Source organism: Periplaneta americana, chromosome 1 (assembly GCF_040183065.1).
Source record: "Periplaneta americana isolate PAMFEO1 chromosome 1, P.americana_PAMFEO1_priV1, whole genome shotgun sequence".
Taxonomy (NCBI): domain Eukaryota; kingdom Metazoa; phylum Arthropoda; class Insecta; order Blattodea; family Blattidae; genus Periplaneta; species Periplaneta americana.
In genome coordinates this window covers 113,574,375-113,594,739 of record NC_091117.1, presented here as the reverse complement: position 1 = coordinate 113,594,739, position 20,365 = coordinate 113,574,375, and the positions used below count along the sequence as shown (strand labels likewise).

General features: G+C 33.8%; 1 protein-coding gene across 2 annotated transcripts in view; it reads right to left on the bottom strand.

Moving 5' to 3' along the window:
- Positions 1-20,365, bottom strand: part of LOC138699973 (thymidylate kinase) — a 150,646-nt gene that overhangs the window by 27,301 nt on the left and 102,980 nt on the right. Inside the window, exon 5 of one of the 2 annotated variants that reach the window (XM_069826273.1) lies at positions 15,301-15,358. The exons of the other annotated variant lie outside the window; for it this stretch is intronic. Coding sequence (XP_069682374.1) covers positions 15,332-15,358 — 27 coding nt within the window. The 3' untranslated portion in view covers positions 15,301-15,331. The remainder of the gene's footprint in view (positions 1-15,300; positions 15,359-20,365) is intronic. 2 annotated transcript variants of the gene reach the window in all.

Genomic DNA, 20,365 nt, shown 5'->3' with positions numbered 1-20,365 from the left:
ACATTCTTTATTCTGGTTCGATTTGCACAATGGCACACAGCAGTAAACCATTTCAATCACACAAATTACAGGCTAACTTCCTAATTTAATAAATGCTAATTCAAAATATATTTACACGCACTAAAATACTACAGCGTTTACTATTACTATGCTCAATAGATTAATCAGTAGGCCTACAGAAATGTTTTCACCACTGCAAGAAAAAATCGCGCAATTATTATACTTCTTAGTTATAGTGACGTTCGTATTTTTTTTTTAAAGAGAGGGAAAAGTTAGGCCTTCTTGCAAATGCTTAATTATGAATTCAAGGAAATTAAAGATAATGCAGTATTTTAATTAGTTGCAATATCTTATTTAATAACAATATTAATAATATTAGATGAAAAGGGTAGGCTATAGTGCGTATATGTAAGATGTCAAGTTAATTTATTTCCGGAAATGTTTGGTGTATGAACTGAAGTACAGAGCAGACAGACCCTCAGTTTATATGTAATATGTTTTAATATCAAGAATGACAGCCTTTTATTGTAATATAATTGAGGGGTAGAAGTTTGGAAATTACGTCTATTGTCCATAAAATATTGTACGAAGCATTTAATAAGCAATGGTGAGTCCTTTAAATGTCCCAAATGTCAATGTCATTTTTAAGTGTTCTGCTATGAATATTTAGGGCAGACCAGCGCTTCGAGCGGCGGAATTGGCATTACGAGGGAACCACTTCAGACTCGTTTTTCAAGCGCTATGCGCCAGCTTGTGTAATCTCGTAAGCAACGGGTCAGATACTATTCAATTTCAATATGGCGGCCGGATCAGCTGATTGGGAGTCTAGGAACTAATATTCAATTATAACTATTTTAGTTTTTACGTATTTATGAAATTTATATATGTAACTGTAGGAAAAAAGTTAAATATTTAGTTTATATTAATATTTTCCAATTAAAATACTGTTTTACCTCTGAATTGTTTAACAAATACGGAGCTTACTTTTGCTGCTGAAGTACGCAACCAGTGCTGGCACCACTGAGGTGCGATGATTATCATGAGAATGCATACTGACTCTCCTCTTTGGTTTGAAAAACGAGGTGTTTCCTTACAAAATTGAAATCCGATCTGGTGACTGATTTTGAAGAGAAAGAGTGGATTTGTCAATTTATTTCACGAATATTTTCAACAAAATTTAATTATCTCAGTCTTCAACTACAAGGTTTCGACAAAAATATTTTTGGAATATGTATTATATGACTTTCTTGTGTTAAATTCTATTTTACCTGGTTTACATGTTTCGACCTATTATGGGTCATCCTCAGAACTGGTCGTGTTGGTCTTGGCACCTCTTGTTTTGTTTCCTGTGAGGGTGTGTTTGTGTGGTGTAGTGTGGAGTCAAAGAGTGTGTGTGTGTATTCTGAAATTGAGTTGTGTGTTGAGAATTTCATTGGGGTGTGTTTTTGTGTGTCTGTATATTTCATATTGTTCTAGTGTGTTTAGTTTCTGGCTTTTTGATTGGATGTGTAGTATTTCCATGTCTGTGTTGATGTCTCTGTAGGTGTGGTTAGCATTTGTGATGTGTTCTGCATATGTGGAGGTGTTTTGTAATTTTGTTATGGCTGTGATGTGTTCTTTGTAACGTGTTTGAAATGATCTGCCTGTCTGTCCTATATAGAAGTTGTTGCAGGTGTTACATTTGAGTTCGTATACGCCTGTGTGGTTGTATTTGTTTGTTTGTGTGTTGAGATGTTTTTGTAGTGTTATTTGTTCTGTATGCGATGTTGTAATTTAATTTCTTGAATGAGGTTGCAATCTTGTGCGTATTTTTGTTTTTCTATGTTAGTGTGATGTATTTTTTGTGTTCTTGTGCTTGTGTTGTATTCTTATGTTTTTTGTGATGTTTTGTCTTACGTATTATGTTGTCTATTATGTTAGGGTTGCTATGTATTTGACTGTGTTTAACTCTTTGTTGTAATCTTGGTGGTTCACTGGTATGTTGAGTAGTCTGTGTACCATTGTTTGGAATACAGCTTGTTTGTGTTGTGTTGGTTGGTTGGAGGTATTGTGTATGTGTGTTGTTGTTGTGGGTTTTCTGTATACTTTGAATGTGTGTTTGTTGTCTACTTTTGTTTTTGTGATGTCTAGAAAATTTATGGATTTGTTGTTTTCAATTTCTAATGTGTAGTGTAGCTTTGGGTGTATTTTGTTTATGTGATGATGCAGGTTTTGGATCTGTCTTTTGTTTCCTTGTAGAAACGAACACACATTCAAAGTATACAGAAAACCAATAACATCACACATACACAACATATCCAACCACCCAACACAACACAAACAAACTGCATTCCGAACAATGGTACACAGACTACTCAACATACCAATGAACCAACAAGATTACAACGAAGAGCTAAACACAATCAAATACATAGCACAAGAAAATGGATACAATCCTAACATAATAGACAACATAATACGTAAGACAAAACATCACAAAAAACATAAGAATACAACACAAGCACAAGAACACAAAAAATACATCACACTAACATACGAAAACAAAAACACACACAAGATTGCAACCTCATTCAAGAAATTAAATTACAACATCGCATACAGAACAAATAACACTCTACAAAAACATCTCAATGCACAAACAACACAAACAAACAAATACAACTAAGTTACACAGGCATATACAAACTCAACTGTAACACCTGCAACAACTTCTACCTAGGACAGACAGGCAGATCATTTCAAACACGTTACAAAGAACACATCACAGCCATAACAAAATTACAAAACACCTCCACATATGCAGAACACATCACAAATGCTAACCACATCTACAGAGACATCAACACAGACATGGAAATACTACACATCCAACCAAAAAGCCAGAAACTAAACACACTACAACAATATGAAATATACAGACACATAAAAACACACCCCAATGAAATTCTCAACACACAACTCAATTTCAGAAAAAAAGAAAAACACACACTCTCTCTCTCTCTCTCCCCCTCCCTCTCTCTCTCTCCCTCCCTCTCTCTCTCTCTCTCTCCACATACACCACACTACACCACACAAACACACCCTCACAGGAAACAAAACAAGAGGCACCAAGACCAACAACGTCCAGTTCTGTGGATGACCCATAATAGGTCGAAACATGTAAACCAGGTAAGATAGTATTTAACACAAGAAAGTCATATAATACATTCTCCGAAGCAGTGGCGTGCAGTCAACCCCAGCAACCCCAGCACTGCTGGGGTAAGTAATTTCTATACACCGTTGTTTTACTATACTATATTCATTGTTGCATAAATCTAGTTTGAATTTCCCACGCGCGAATCCACTATGATGTGCTGTCAGATGAGAGCTCGCCAGACCCAGCAATACTGAATTTGCTGAGTTAGCGCATGCGCTCTCTATATTTCTGGTGTGCTTTGCGGGTAAGAGAGTGAGAGGGGGTTAGTCGTGTATAATGTAAGAAATCCTGCAAGCTGGCGTTTGGTGATGTCAGAATTCTTAGCTCACTGTTCTTAGCGCGTGGAGCAACGAGCTAGAGTTTCTCTAGCTCGTTGGCGTGGAGCCATAGAGGTATAAATGGTGAATTGATCAGATCAGGATAGCCAATAGTGTAGCCAGAAGGTTTTAAAAATACTGATGATAATATTATTGAACATATTTTACTCGTATCAAGTTGGAAGTTACCTTTTAGCTGGAATGTAAACTTGTTAATAAACAGTAGGTCTACATAGTTAATTTATTTAATATGTTTTATAATGTAGTTATTTCTGGACTGACTTTTATTGCATTCAGTTTGTTAACTTGGTAAGCGTGGCCAACTACAATTTGAATTTGTGTTTACGCTTAGAATTTACACATGTCGCGAAGTAGTTAAAGGTAGTTAATGCAGTTCGCTTTGTGGCATTGTCATTGAAATATTCTAGTTGTTATATTAATTTTATTGAGAACATTTGTAATTTATATGAAAAATGAGTATATTGGAGTGCATAATTGAGAAGCTACATGAGCGACCGTTTTCAACTAGGCCTTTTCAAGAAAAGAAGAGCATTATACAGGAAGGTAGGCCAACCCCTGAGTTGCCAGATTTGGTACATAAATCTAAAAATTGTACCAGACATTTTACAGTTTCTTCTTATGAGAAATATTTATGGCTAGCTGGAAGCAGAAAATATAACTCTCTATTTTGTTGGAATTGTCTGTTATTTGGCCAAGATAGAAATACCAGCTGGACAAAATCAGGTTACATTAACTTAGGGAGCTTCACAAAAGCAGCAGTTTCTCATGAGCAATCTGTTGGGCACATTAAAGCATCCTATTTAATTGCCTCTTTTGGAAGAGTTCGGGTTGACATGCAACTAAGTGACCAGCTTAAAAATGAAATAACTTTTCATAATAAGAAAGTTGAGCAAAACAGGGAACTCCTTAAGAGATTTATTCATGCTGTGTGTTTTCTAAGCAAGCAAGAACTTGGATTCAGAGGCCACGATGAATCCAGTACTTCCATTAATAGGGGTAACTATGTTGAACTTCTGAAATATACTGCAGAATACGATCCCCTCTTGAAAGCACACTTAGAAACCTCTACAGTATTCAAAGGCGTGTCTAATAGAATACAAAATGATCTAATAGAAGCAGTAGCCAAATCTTTATTAGAAGAAATAAAATTAGAAATAAAATTAGCCAATTATGTTGCAGTTTTAGTTGACGAAACAACAGATGTCTCTAATACTGCACAATTTTCCATTGTACTCCGATACGTACATAATGGCCAAACAAAAGAAAGGTTTATTGGCTTTCAAGATGTAAGTGAAAATCGCACAGCTCCAGAGATTGCTGAGCTAATAAGACAATACTTGACGGAATTTGACAGCAATGATAAACTAATCGCACAGTCTTATGATGGAGCGGCCTCAATGGCAGGTCGTATAAACGGGGTACAAGCACTTATTAAACAGACACATTCACAGGCGTTATTTGTACATTGTTATGCGCACTGTCCAAATTTGGTACTATCAAACACAGTCAATAACATAAAAGAATGCAAAATTTTTTTTAGTACTCTGAGTGGCATTGCTGGCTTCTTCTCCCGGTCACCCAAGAGAACCAAGTTCCTAGATGCGTTTCTACAGAGGAGGCTACCTAGTGTTGCACCAACTCGATGGAATTATACAAAGAGATTGGTAAATACAGTCTATGTCCATAGAAATGACTTATATAAGGTGTTTGATGCAATGCTAAACAATTCAAGTGAAATTGAGAAAGATATTTTGGCACCTGTAAAGGGTTACCTTCTAAATTTGAGAGACTTCACTTTCTGTTTTCTGCTGAGAACTTTTGACAAAATATTTGCATTTACTAGTGTTCTATATAGCATTCTTCAAAGCAAATCTTTTGACATTGCCTTCTGTAGGAAGAAAGTAGATGAAACTCGCAGAAACATATCAGCCATGAGAAATGAATTTGAAACTGTTTTTGCAGAAACAGCAGATGAAGTCGGAGAACCATGCAAAAGAAATGTGAATTACAAACAAATATATTATGAAATATTTGACAATGTTGACAGCCATCTAGAAAGTCGATTCCAAGACTATGGTAGCTTAGGCTTTTTAGGACTAATATCAAGTGAGAATGGAAAATATGACATTTATCAAAAGCAGTTCCCACAGATTGAATTCTCTAACTTACTTAGTGCCTATGGTAACCATTTTGAGGAAGTCAGGTTGCGAAATGAGCTAACTGTGTTCTATGCTGCTGATGATTTTAAAGAAAAAAACTCATTTGAGTTATTACAAATAATGTCAGACAAATCCATTTCGACATGTTTTCCACAGCTTTCAAAGTTAATTTCACTAATATGTACAATACCAGTATCTACAGCTTCAGTTGAGAGGTCTTTCTCAGCATTAAAACGAATTAAAACATATTCAAGAAACAGGACTGGCGAAAAAAGACTATCAAATCTGGCGTTACTGTCAATTGAAGCAGATCTTCTTGAAGAAATCAGGCAAAAGGACACATTCTTCGAAAGGACTGTAGGTTTCTTTGCTGTGCAGGACAGGAGAATGGAGTTCACCATTAAGTAACAAAACAGCACTTTCATTCCTGGCGTACGGTTATCCCACAACATACCTGCATTATGTAAGTATTTTAAATATTTATATTAATATATTTAAGATGATTAATATTGCACTTATTCACTATTATGTCAAACAAATTTATGCTTTTTTTTTTTTTTTTTTTTTTTTTTTTGCTGGGGTATCGATGAATGTCACCGCACGCCACTGCTCCAAAGTGATACAGTGTTAAAAGTTGTGTGATCAAGATGTAAAAATATTTTGAAGCCCATGACAAAGTGAAGGGGTTTTATTAGAAAGATTTATTTTGGATTGACTGCATTAATAAAGGGAATATTGCAGTTTGTCCAACTCTATTTGAACATAGTGGACAAAATGTAGTACTGTTGATGGAATTTTGAAAATCGTCAAATCTCAGGGTTTGAGAAAGAAGATAACACACAAGATAGGATTACAAATCCGTTTTTCACCACAGCCATCGATTCCTCTGAATTTCCCTTAAAACTGAAAGGATGTCTGCTAGAAATGTCCATTAATAATTTGCTGAAAATAAAATTTAAAAATTTATAAATTTGTGACTCTGGTGTTGTGCTCACAAAGAGTATATGGAACTTAGTGATAATGCCATTTCACACCTTCTGCCATTCCTCTCTACTTATTTGAGCAGGGTTCCTTTGCATTGACAGCAATAAAAACGAAACACAGAAATCATTTGAATCTAGAATCACATCTGATACTCGCACTCATGAAGATTCGACCAAGAATCAAGGCCTAGGCGTGCAGAAAACAACCTCAGGGATCTCATTAATAGCTCAACCATTTAAGTAAATATAATAAGACAATTTTCTTTTCTTCTGTGATATCTGTAACATTAATTTAATTACCGGTATTTAGAGTATTTAATAGCATTATTCTCTTTCTTTATAGTTTAAAGCTGAATCATTTGATAATAAAAATTATTTAGTTTAGTTTAGATACAGTTACCTATAATTTGAATCAAGCATAACAACTTTTGGGGTACAAACTTGAGTGAGAAAATGTATCTAGGAGTACAGAGAGAAAAAAAGGTTAAATACCACTGTCCTATGGCATACAAATACTGTAAAACCTATGATTTTATGATTTATACATATAAACGAGGAAGAGTCAAAAAGTATTCCTTAATAATTGTTTTATTAATTGAATACGTACCAGGGACGGCCAGTCCTTAGGAGCCACCGGGGCCATGCCCCAACGGCCCCACCAATATTTCATCCCCATAAATTTTTTTCGCATTTAAAATACGTAAATTTTGTTGAGGACAGTGTACTGGATTCATAATTGTTTCAGTAAATTTCGTCACATTACGCGATGTGCGTCAGTAAAACGTCAAAGATTGAATGACACTAAACATTGTGAGCTTGGGCCGCGTCAAAAGGCCTCACAACTTGAATCACTTTAGCACTCAACTGTCATGGTGTGCGGCATGCAATGTCTCATTCGCTACCGACGGAAATTCACAAAATGTTACAAAGTTACCATTACAAGTATATGCTTCGTTTAGGGCCAGTTCAAGCTGGCCTGCCTGACGAACAGAAGCAACTGTCAGAGATATCTGTTGTTCTGTGAGTCGCAGTGAGTTAATTCCAGAAAATGCTTGGAAGTTTAAAATATTTGGGACAGTAAATATCGCAGCACAAATTGGTTCCACAGTCAAAATTTCAATTCAGAAAAACAACGAACAGGTCACAAAAAACAGGCATATACTGGGAGAAAAACTGATTCTTTAGTATTTTGCGGAACTCACGAATTATCACTGAGGGGTCATAACGAAAATCAGGAATCGACAAATCAGAGAAATTTGTTAGCTTTGTTATCTTTACTTGCCAGCCTTGATATGTATTGGGTGAACACTTAAACAGTAGGCCTACTTCTGTTTTTAAATATACTTCACACATTATACAAAATGAATTATTAGACAATATGTATGAGGTATACACCGAAGATCTGAAGCAGGACATAATCTGCAAAAGTCAATAATTTGTTATTATTTTGAGATATACAAAAGGTTGTAAACCTGTGGAAAGATTTTTTTCTTTCAAAGAGGTAAACAATCGCACAACTAACAATCTGAGCGAGGTTCTAAAACAACTAACAACCTGAGCGAGGCTCTAAAACAAAGTCTACAACCTTTCAATTTAGAAAATGAACTCATAGCTCAAGCATATGATGGTGCTGCAGTAATGAGTGGAGACCAAGGTGGAATCCAAACTTTGATGCAGAAAACATTTCCTTATGCGAAATTTGTTCACTGCTACGCCCACCAACTTAATTTAGTTATATAAAAAGTGCATGTTCAAAATGCATTAAATCAGTGAAGTTGTTTTTTGAAAATATTACTGGGTTCACAACATTCTTATCCACTTCACCTAAACGCAGTGATCTACTGCGATCTGTGTGCAATACGTGCATATCAACTATTTCAGCAATACGATGAACTTTCAGTCCCAAGTTGTATCCTCCGTTAAGGGAAATAAAGCAGAGATATTGAAATGCTTCGAAAGGAATGAAAAGGGAAATGACTCAATTGAATGGAATGATATAACAATGAGAGAAACTTTTGGCCTAAAAAAATTGTTAAATAATAATGAATTTTTGTTTTTTTCTAAATTTCTTTTATGACATGATGAAACAGGTTGATATATTATACAATATACGCAAACTGCAAATAGATTGAGCATATCTGACGCATTACAACATTTTGAATCAGCTGTAATGGAAATAAGAGAAAACACTAACAGATATTAAACAAATGTCGATGATGAAGAATGTTCGTTTCCTCCAAGAAAAAAGGCTGAAACTCAGTAGGCAAATAAACCTGTCAGCAGATGCCAAAGAAGTATGCAATATCATTATCAACTAATTCAATGGATGTTTCCTGCAGTCACATATATTTGGCAACTTTAATATAGCCTACTTGATCCAAAGAAATTTGCTTCATACAGAGATAAGTTTCCCACCAACCTGGCTAACATTTTCGTAAAAAATTACAGTCCATTAAAAAAATTATGGTTTATTTAACGACGCTTGCAACTACTGAGGTTATATCAGCGTCACCGGTGTGCCAGAATTTTTCCCCGCAGAAGTTCTTTCACATGCCAATAAATCTACTAACATGAGCCTGTTGCATTTAAGCACACTTAAATGCCATCAACCTGGGCCGGGATCGAACCCGCAACCTCACGCACAGAAGACCAGTGGTATATCGATTGCGCTACCCAGGCTGACCTACAGTCCATTAATTTCGAAAGGAAAGTTTATTAATGAATTATCAGTGATCTATCGAAATTATACATTTAAAGACATTTCCTCTGTGTGTATATTGTTCAGTTTCTTTGGATTACTCCTTTGAAGATTCATTCTCTGAAGTGGGCAAAGCTCTTTGAATCGCACTAACACCTGTTTCAACAGCTGAGCCTAAACAGTTTCAGCACATTAAACAGGATAAAAACATTTCTCAGAAACACCAAGGTCAAGATAGGCTCAATTCGTTGGCTTTCTGTTCTATTCATAAGGAGCATCTCCATCAAATTCCGAACTTCAAGAACAGGGCCATCGAAAAGTTTGCCAGCCAGAAGGACAGACGAGCGCATCTTCTTTATAAATAATTCTGCAAATTGGTGAGTTTAATGTTGAATTTGCGTTATTATGTAGTTGGTAGTTTTAGTTGTATTATGCTTAACTAATTTTTAAGCAGAAACAATTAACTAAAATTAAATAAAAAAATCTTGGTGCATTATTTAATGTATACCACAAAATTTGTGAAATATCTGGCACCACCAACAAAAATGATCACGAGCTGCCACTGATATGTACAATAAGACTACAAACACTTCATCATTTTTCAACATAGTATAACAGGAATACTTGCATTGAACGTAGAGGGGTCTATGTTGAAAAGTGATGAAGTGTTTGTAGTCTTACTGTACATATTCAATTAAAACAATTATTAAGGTTACTTGTCGACTCTTCATCGTATATATATTAACATTTGGCACTAATATTAACTGCAATATTATATTCTAGTATATATTATGTATCCTTCGTTCTTTCATATTGCTCCTTTTATTTTTTCACTATTATGTATTTTCTATATAAATTGTATCAATGTAAGCCATCTATAATTGGAAGCTTGTTGGTGGTGAAGTTTAAATGAATTATTCAAATTTCATGTTTTTCTAGATATTTTTACAAAGAGAGTTATAGGTGTGTTTATGTTCAATGATATTGTTTTTTCCTTTAGAGTCATTTTTAATTTCTCTAACTTTTCGTTCCCTAATATTTCTTTGATGCTGACGCAAATGAAATGTTTTCGATATAATATTGTGACTGGTGGTAGCTCGTAACTACTACAGTTAATTAAAAATAATGATGTTGTTGTTGACCAATGCTAAGAATCTTAGATTTCTTCCAGTCTCCTGCAGATGTCCCAATAGTATTTGGTGAGCTGCGATGGTAAATCAGCATCTATTTCCTTTATTGCTGGGCATTGTATCAAATGGTCTTTATCCATGATGAAGTTCTGATTTCTACAGAGGACTGTGGATGCTAGTAGATATTAATCCAATGTAGATAAGAGGTGAGACAATCGGTAATGAAGCTTCGGGTTCCTTAAAAGCCACAAGTAAGTAAATAGTAATTATTTTAATACTGATTGGTCAATGTCACGTTTTGCAGTGATGTACTGTATCAGATCATTTTCATATTTAATTTTAGGCTGAGAGAATGGGGGTACTGGGAATAGAAGCTTTTCTGTATTATCAGTTGTTTGTACATTGGTTGGAATTCGTTTTAATTTCTCAAATAAAATAAAACTTTGTTTCTCAATTTCGTTTTTAATAGGTATATTGTTAGTACTTATTTACATAGCTGTGAAGGGAGTAGACTTAACACCACCTATAATTATCCTCATAGTTTGATTCTGGACTATTTCTATTTCATTAAATAGTGCTGATGTCGTAGATATAAGAACTTCACTGCCATACATTAAAACTGGTTTGACATATAAGTCTTATATGTTGTATTTAGTGTATGTACTGAAAAATCTCATTTAGTTCCATCTAGTCTTTTCATCACTGTCACTCTATTTTGCACTTTCTTTGTAACATTTTCAATATGCTTTTTCCTGAATATTTAAATACTTATATAGTGACTATATAGTGATTGTGACTATATAAGTATTTAAATATTCATTAATATGTCACATCAACGGACGTATATATGTTATCCAACATCGTAAGATGAAGTTTACATTTACAATGCTTTTTCCATGTAAGTTTTGAGTCCACTGTCACACCGAGGTAAATGTAAGCTTCTGTTTCTTCTATGGATTTGTTATCAAATGTGAGTAAGACTCTGGGTTTTGTATGGCAAAGAGTAAAAACTTGGTATTTGGTTTTAGACAAGTTGATTTCCATCTCATTCTCAAAGCACTAATCTTCTAATTTCAAAAGGGCTTTGTTAATTTCTGTTGATAGATGCATAAGTTTCTTTTGTGATGCCGATGTCCACATTATGAGATCATCGGCATAGAGTGCACATTTAACTTTTTTTTTTTTTTTTTTTAACTTGGATGGCAAATCATTGATGAATATATTTAAAAGTGTAAGGCTAGATACTGCCCCTTGTGGAAGACCTTTGTGAGTTTGTCTATATTTTGATAGATATTCACTGAAATTTGTTGCACAAAATCTTTGATTAAAAAAATTGTAAAACCAGTTTAGCATTTTATTATGTAGCTATTCCAATATCAAACTTTTCCCAATAGTTTGAGTCGAGGTACAGAATCATAAGCACCTTTGAAATCGACATAAACAGCCAATATTGTTTAATGCTGTCCAAACAATCTTTAATTTCTCGACTAACACTACTAATTTGTTGTGAAGCTGATTGATATTTTCTAAACCCTGCCTATTCTTTGGCTATTATGTTTTGAGTTTCCAAATACCAAATGAGACGATTGCAAACCATTCTTTCCATTACTTTAGCTAATGTACTGGTAACTGATATAGATTGGAAGCTTTCAATTTGATTCGGTGGTTTATCTGTTTTAAGAATAGGGACAATAGTAGCTTTTTCCACAGGTATTATGGATGTATTTCATATTAAGTTGAAGATGTTTAAACAATTCCTATGAGTGACTGTGCCTAAATGTTTAACCATTTCTCCAGATATCTTATCTGGGCCTGGATTCTTCTTGGATTGGAATTGAGAAATGGCTTTTTGGAGCTCATTCATCATTCACATGATGCAAGTTATATTCAATTTAAATCTATTTTGAATAACTGGTTATCAACCATCCATTCTATAGTATTAGTGAATTTCTTGACACCAATGTAAATGTATTCTAAATTTCTAAGCTGCACTGCTCTGTATTATTACGATTATTATTAGTATTGTTATTATTATTATTATTATTATTATTATTATTATTATTATTATTACCAGCATTATTATTTCATTAGTATTGTTTATATTCATCTGTTTTTACATTTTATGTCTATTGAAACAAACTGTTACAGACAGACAGACAGACAGACAGACAGACAGACAGACAGACAGGCAGGCAGGCAGGCAGGCAGGCAGGCAGGCAGGCAGGCAGGCAGGCAGGCAGGCAGGCAGGCAGGCAGGCAGGCAGGCAGGCAGGCAGGCAGATAGATGGACAGAAATTAAATATGGTGTGTAATATACTACCCCTGTCTCACTTCCTGAGCTGTTTCTTTGCGGGGCGAGACGCAGAGGGGGAGAGTGGGAAGTCCTGGGTACCGCATGTGCCTACTACCCTACTTTTAACACATCGGCCTTTTCAGGATTGCTGTTGTCAGCTACGGAGCAAGATTAGCCATGGACAAGTGAATGTATAGGCTATTCCCTCACAAAACAAATTATATCCTTCTCATCAATTCCTGTAACTAAACACTAATACCAGTGGTAGACTACAGTCTCTACTCGAGATTATCGACCTAATCGCGATTTCGGTTGTCATGTGTACACATCCGTAAACTCTTTCCTCTATTGCAATCCTTCTCAAACTTTTTCCACTGCGAAACTCCTTTTAATCTAAAGTGTAACTGCGGAATCCTTGTCTGATATTTTATTAGTATTTAATAATTAACAGACAAGTATCTCAATAATTCTGTTCAGTGGGACGAATGTATTTGCTTTTTAAGCCTGCAATCTGGTTTTATGGCAGAAAGTTGTAGTCTCATTTCTACTGTACTTTCGCATTTTGTCTTTCGGTATTTTGTTTCAGTGAACACATACACAGAGAATCCAGTGATGAAAGTGATAAGTATTATTTTCCATTTTTGATGTCCATTAAATCCCAGATCACATATATATGATCTAGGATTAAACATATTATTATTACGCATATTACTGGAATATTATTACGCATATTCTTGAAATATTATTATTGTTATTATTATTATTATTATTATTATTATTATTATTATTATTATTATTATTATTAGTACTACTACTACTACTATTATTACGCATATTCTTGAATTATCATCATCATCATTGGTGGTTTCATGTTATTACTGATTTATATTTTCGTAACATTTACATATCTTTATAGTATTCACTAAGTATAAAACAGCCACAAGAGCAGCCCAGTCGGCTAAGGCATCAATCCAGATTCCCGTTTGGGCTGATTATCTGATTGGATTTTTTCCAAGGTTTTTCCCAACTGTAAGGCGAATGTCAGGTAATCTTTGGTGAATCCTCGGCCTCCTCAAATACAATTTCGCTATCATCAATCCCATTGATGTAAAATAACCTAGTAGTTGATACAATGTCGTTAAATAACCAAGTAAAAAAGTATAAAATAAAATTTAAAGTCATATAAGGCTCACGGAACCCCGGAACATACTTGGAGAAATGCTGCTCTATGGTAATTCAGCAGTTGTCCACACTGAACAAAGAGTGGTTTAGTGTGTACATACATTTTAGGAAATCGCCATCAGAGATAATAGCGATAGTGGTAACCACGATTAGAGTCTCCAATATTATAACCAGTAAACATCAATGGCATAGGATAATGTTTTCAGCACATATAATATGCTGCCATGTCGCACGCTGCAACTGCTGTGACAGTCCGAGCAAACCCAAGAGGCATGGTTATAAGCACTAGGGAAATCTCGGCTCAGGACATGAGAGACAGGCAATATGATTTGTTTCATTTGTTTTAGTTTTGAATTTATCCTTAACATTTCTCTTAAGGAGCTTCTTGTTATTTGATCTTGACTTGGAAGATGAAGCAAAAAATTTATTAAAGGCATTTGCTATGTATTAAAGCTTATCCCTTGTATATAATAGGTTCTTTTTTGTGCTTTTCTTTTTATTATTTAAAGAAGCAATGGAATTGTGTACTTTTCTACTATCTGTTCTGTAATCAATGCTATCCAAAAATGTTTCAAAAGACCGTTTTTTTGCATAAGTTACTTCCTTCTTCAGATTTCTTCATGATGTGAGAACATGTAACTACACTGTTATTACGTTCACAAAATTGAACAGTTACTATTATTTTGTCCTCAAGTAAAAAACCTTGCAAAGAGAAAAATAAATAGAAAGTTGGTTAATTTTAAGAAAAATTAATTTTTAAAACAGTTTTCTGCTTCTCCTATAAACTTGCAATTTTGCAGATACAAGGTATCACTTCTTAGCCAACGATATATGTAGCTCTTAATAACTTATAGGAAAATAAATTTTATAATTTCTTTGTATGCAGCCGTCTCCCCTCTAGATTTGTATCATGTCATACAAAAGTCGCTTCACATATGAATTGACTCGATAGGATAATATTAACTTGTGCCCCAAGTGAAGGAAAGTTTACTAAATATAGAAATTTTCAAAGACACTGCAATCTCCATAAGATTATTTCTGAAACAAATGTCATTTAGCACTAAGAGGGGATTTTTTTTGGTACTATACAATACTGTATATGCACGCCATGCTTGAATTTATAAGACCAAAGGCGAAGCCCTGTAGCATTATTTGTGGTGCAAAACTTCAGGTGTTGATAGGAGTACACTATTATTGAACAGAATTTCACTGCAATAGTTAAGAAGACAATTTAGAGAGCAGAGAGCTGAAGAACTGCATGAAAGTTTCCATTTAAGAAACATGACTTGTTTGTTGTACATTAGAACACCAAACTTCTTACCAATGTGACAGGTTACCAATGGTGGTGTCGTTCAAGGGAAGCACACAACTTGGTGTTCCTGAAATTGAAAATAGTTCGGAAAAAAACCAAGCAGAAGCAGTATATGGCATATTTAATGAAGGGGTTAAATAGTTCGGAAAAAAAACCAAGCAGAAGCAGTACATGGCATATTTAATGAAGGGAGTGCATTACAGATAATATCATCTTAAAGATCTAATTTCTAATAGTATATAACTATTGGTTCCCAGACACCCAAGTCACTCATGAGTGCACTCCTATTTGATAACATAATAATAAGTCAAAACATGGAGCAGGCCAAAAAGGGAAAAACCAAAGGAGAAGAGCTCGATCTGGTGCTGTGGATGGAGACCCAGTATAGCTCAGTGATAGAGCGCTCAGTACGTAGAACTGAAGATCCTGGGTTCGATCTCCAGTGTCAGATTGAATTTTTCTTCGTTATTAATGAATAATAACCATAACAGAGAATTCCGTAGGATCAAAAATCAATATCATCTTATATTACAGATAAAGTTAAGGCATTAAGTCGCAACACTAAAGCTTCAAACACAGACAAGCTGAAAGGAGGTTGTGTTTTATTTCAGCAGTTCCTGGAAAGAGACTTGCTGTATTTGCCTTACCGATGGCAGCAATGACACATATTAGAAAAGGTATTAAGAAAAGTATATCTGATGCAAAGTTTGCATTATCTACATCTAATTCAGATGTACAAGTTCAGGCGACTTAGAGATCAATGGCCAACAATGGACATAAAAATTTTTAGGAAGACTGACCCCAGTTGTTCACCAACATCATTTACAGCGTTGAAGCCGTTTTTCGTGTGGGAGTGTTTACAATTGAAGGGTACACGGGAAAAACGATCAAGGTCCATCAAAAATCGAAATTGAGTTAATAATGCTATCTTATAGTGGACAGAAAGTACTATCATGTGGTCTAGCTAGTAATAAGAAATCATCATTCTTGACATTCCACTACGTCAATTTCTATTAAATACACACATAACTAAGTATTGAGTGCTTAAACTTTAAAATTCGTTTTTCTCGACACTTTCTAAAATGGACCTTGATTGTTATTCCCGTGTACCCTTCAATTGTCACTATTGGCCTCAGAGGATCCATGATTGAGAAGTTGCAAAGCCATCGTAAGGTTACAGTGTGGTGCTGCATAACATTCAACCAGATTGTGAGTCTTTTCATTCTTTGAAACACCATGACTGTAGAATGGTACCTAGCAATGCTGGAAAATTAAGTTTGGCTATTGTCTCCACCTGGAATAACATCAGTAACTCATAATTAATTTAACCGATATAGAATTTACACAAGAAGAAGTTAACATTTTGAATCTGGGTTACATATATAATTTTCCTCAGCCTAACATAAACCAGACACTAGATAAGTTAGTAATTGAAACTGAAACAATTATACAGAATTGTGCCCACCCAAATAAAGATTTTCTCAGACATCAAACCGCAAAGTTAATAAAAGCTTACAAAAACAATTCCAAAACAAGAAAACAATTCAAAAAAGCCAAACAAATAAAATGTAAATTAAATAATTTACAGAAAAAATTGAATGATAATAACTTAGTTCAAGTAAAAGCTGATAAATCTAATGCTGTAATAATTTTAGATAAAGAACAATATTGCAACAAAACCTTAGAATTTTTTGAGAAAAACCAAATTATAGAAATCAAAAATGATCCTACAGATATTTACTAAAAATAAATTAGAAGCACTTTGAAAACAATACCAGATATTATTCCACCTAATGAAATGTTTAAATATATCAATCAAAATCCAAAAATTCCCTCTATGAAAACCTTATCCAAGACACATAAAAACCCCATAACAATGAGACCAGTTGTAAATTGTATAAATTCTCCAAATTATAAAATATGCAAATTCCTCCAACGTTTTTTAAAATCTGCATTGAAATTACAACATTTGTACACAACAAAAAATTCCAGTCAATTAATTAACAAACTTCAAAATTTAAAGATTACAAAAAACACAAAAATGTTATCACTTAATATAGAAAATTTATATACTAATATTCCCATAACAGAAACTCTTGATATAATAGAAGAAAAATTACTTCAAAACAATATACAAAAATCTTTAATAGATCAAATAATTAAATTATTACACATGGTAACTAAACAGAATTATTTCCAGTTCAATAATAAAATATATACACAACGTAAAGGATTAGCTATGGGCAATCCATTATCCGGTTTACTTGCTGAGATATTTATTCAAGATATTGAAGATAAGGAAGTTTGTAATATCCTAAAAACACACAATGTTAAATTTTATAATAGATGACACCCTAATAATTTACGAAAACCAACAAATTAATGAACAAATATTAGAATCTTTTAATAACTTGCATAATAATTTGAAATTTACACAAGAAATTGAAGTTAATAATATGATTCATTTTTTAGACATCGTAATAAAAAACATAAAAATAATTAGAATTTAATATTTACAGAAAACCAGGAACCACCAACCATAGTATTCCCATAAATTCAGAACATCCTACTGCACATAAACTAAGTAACTTCAATTACATGATTAATAGATTAATACAATTTCCACTAAGCAAAAACAATTATAAGAAAGAATATAATAAAATACTACAAATAGCCAATGAAAATGGTTACAGTACTAATTTGATTAAGAAATTAATAAATAAGAACAAAAGGAAAAAAGAACTAAGCAATATATCTACATTAACAAAACGAAACAACACCAACAAAAAATATTTCAGTTTATCATATAATAAATTTATATTTAGCAAATTAGCTGATTTTTTTTAAAAAGAAAATATTCATATAGCACATAAACCAACTAATAAACTTAATAACAATTTAAATAACAGACTTCAAGAAGTAAATAAACTCCACAATAATGGTATTTACAGATTGGAATGTTTCACATGCAAGAAAAAATATATAGGACAAACCAAAAGAAATTTCAAAATTCGATACAATGAGCACATTTCTGATTTCAAACATAATCGTAAGAAATCCACATATGCCTCCCATCTAATAGATACTGGACATGAATTAGGCCCAACACATAAAACCTTAAAAATATTAAAATCAGGAATAGATACAAAATTAATAAACTCTGCTGAAGAATATTATATTGCAAAACAGATTCAAATAGAGAACAGCATTCTTAATGAAAATTTGACTCAAATCCGGAATCCCCTATATAACCTCTAACTCCATCACAATGCAATATCCTTCCGCTTTAGTTGTTTACACGAACACTCACTTCGCCCACGTTATATTAGCTACAGGTCCGATAGCAGCAGTTCGTTCCATATCTTCGTAAGTACGTATATAAATTAATATTTTTAAACATTTTTAAATTCTTCAAAATTTTGATTTATTATTTCATTACAGATAACTACTTCAAACATAGGATGTTTCATAGTGACCTATACAGTTGCCACGTTTAAACGACATGAGTACGTTTAATATTCATTCCAATCGTACTTTTATTATCCATTCCAATTTTTAAATTCAATAATTTGCCACTTTTATTCCATATTTATACATTTCAAATATAAATCATCAATCATTGGACTCTACTGAACAAGAGATTGACAGAATATTATGAAGTTTAAATCATAACACTTCGTTGTTTCTAATTTTAATATTATTTTAATTTTAAGACCTGTAATATTACATTTTAATTATGGAGATGTTGTACCTCATTAATTTTAAACTGTTTATCTATCACCAATGTAATGACTATACAGTTTGATATTGAGATATTGTATAATTGTGCCTGAAGATGCCTGAATGGGCGAAAACGTTTGCAATATGTAATTTATGTTTATAAAACTTAATGACAATATAATATAAGTCATTATTTTACATAGATTTGTCATTTGACTGAGTAACAAATATTATATTGTATTGACCTATTATGCCTAAAATCACACTGATGATCTCCAATAATTTCATCTACATTCTTACTTACTTACAAATGGCTTTTAAGGAACCCGAAGGTTCATTGCCGCCCTCACATAAGCCCGCCAGCGGTCCCTATCCTGTGCAAGATTAATCCAGTCTCTATCATCATACCCCACCTCCCTCAAATCCATTTTAATATTATCCTCCCATCTACGTCTCGGCCTCCCTAAAGGTCTTTTTCCTTCCGGTCTCCCAACTAACACTCTATATGCATTTCTGGATTCGCCCATACGTGCTACATGCCCTGCCCATCTCAAACGTCTGGATTTAATGTTCCTAATTATGTCAGGTGAAGAATACAATGCGTGCAGTTCTGTGCTGTGTAACTTTCTCCATTCTCCTGTAACTTCATCCCGCTTAGCCCCAAATATTTTCCTAAGCACCTTATTCTCAAACACTCTGAACCTATGTTCCTCTCTCAGAGTGAGAGTCCAAGTTTCACAACCATACAGAACAACCGGTAATATAACTGTTTTATAAATTCTAACTTTCAGATTTTTGGACAGCAGACTGGATAATAAGAGCTTCTCAACCAAATAATAACACGCATTTCCCATATTTATTCTGCGTTTAATTTCCTCCTGAGTGTCATTTATATTTGTTACTGTTGCTCCAAGATATTTGAATTTTTCCACCTCTTCGAAGGATAAATCTCCAATTTTTATATTTCCATTTCGTACAATATTCTGGTCACGAGACATAATCATATACTTTGTCTTTTCGGGATTTACTTCCAAACCGATCGCTCTACTTGCTTCAAGTAAAATTTCCGTGTTTTCCCTAATCGTTTGTGTATTTTCTCCTAACATATTCACGTCATCCGCATAGACAAGAAGCTGATGTAACCCGTTCAATTCCAAACCCTGCCTGTTATCCTGAACTTTCCTAATGGCATATTCTAGAGCGAAGTTAAAAAGTAAAGGTGATAGTGCATCTCCCTGCTTTAGCCCGCAGTGAATTGGAAAAGCATCAGATAGAAACTGACCTATACAGACTCTGCTGTATGTTTCACTGAGACACATTTTAATTAATCGAACTAGTTTCTTGGGAATACCAA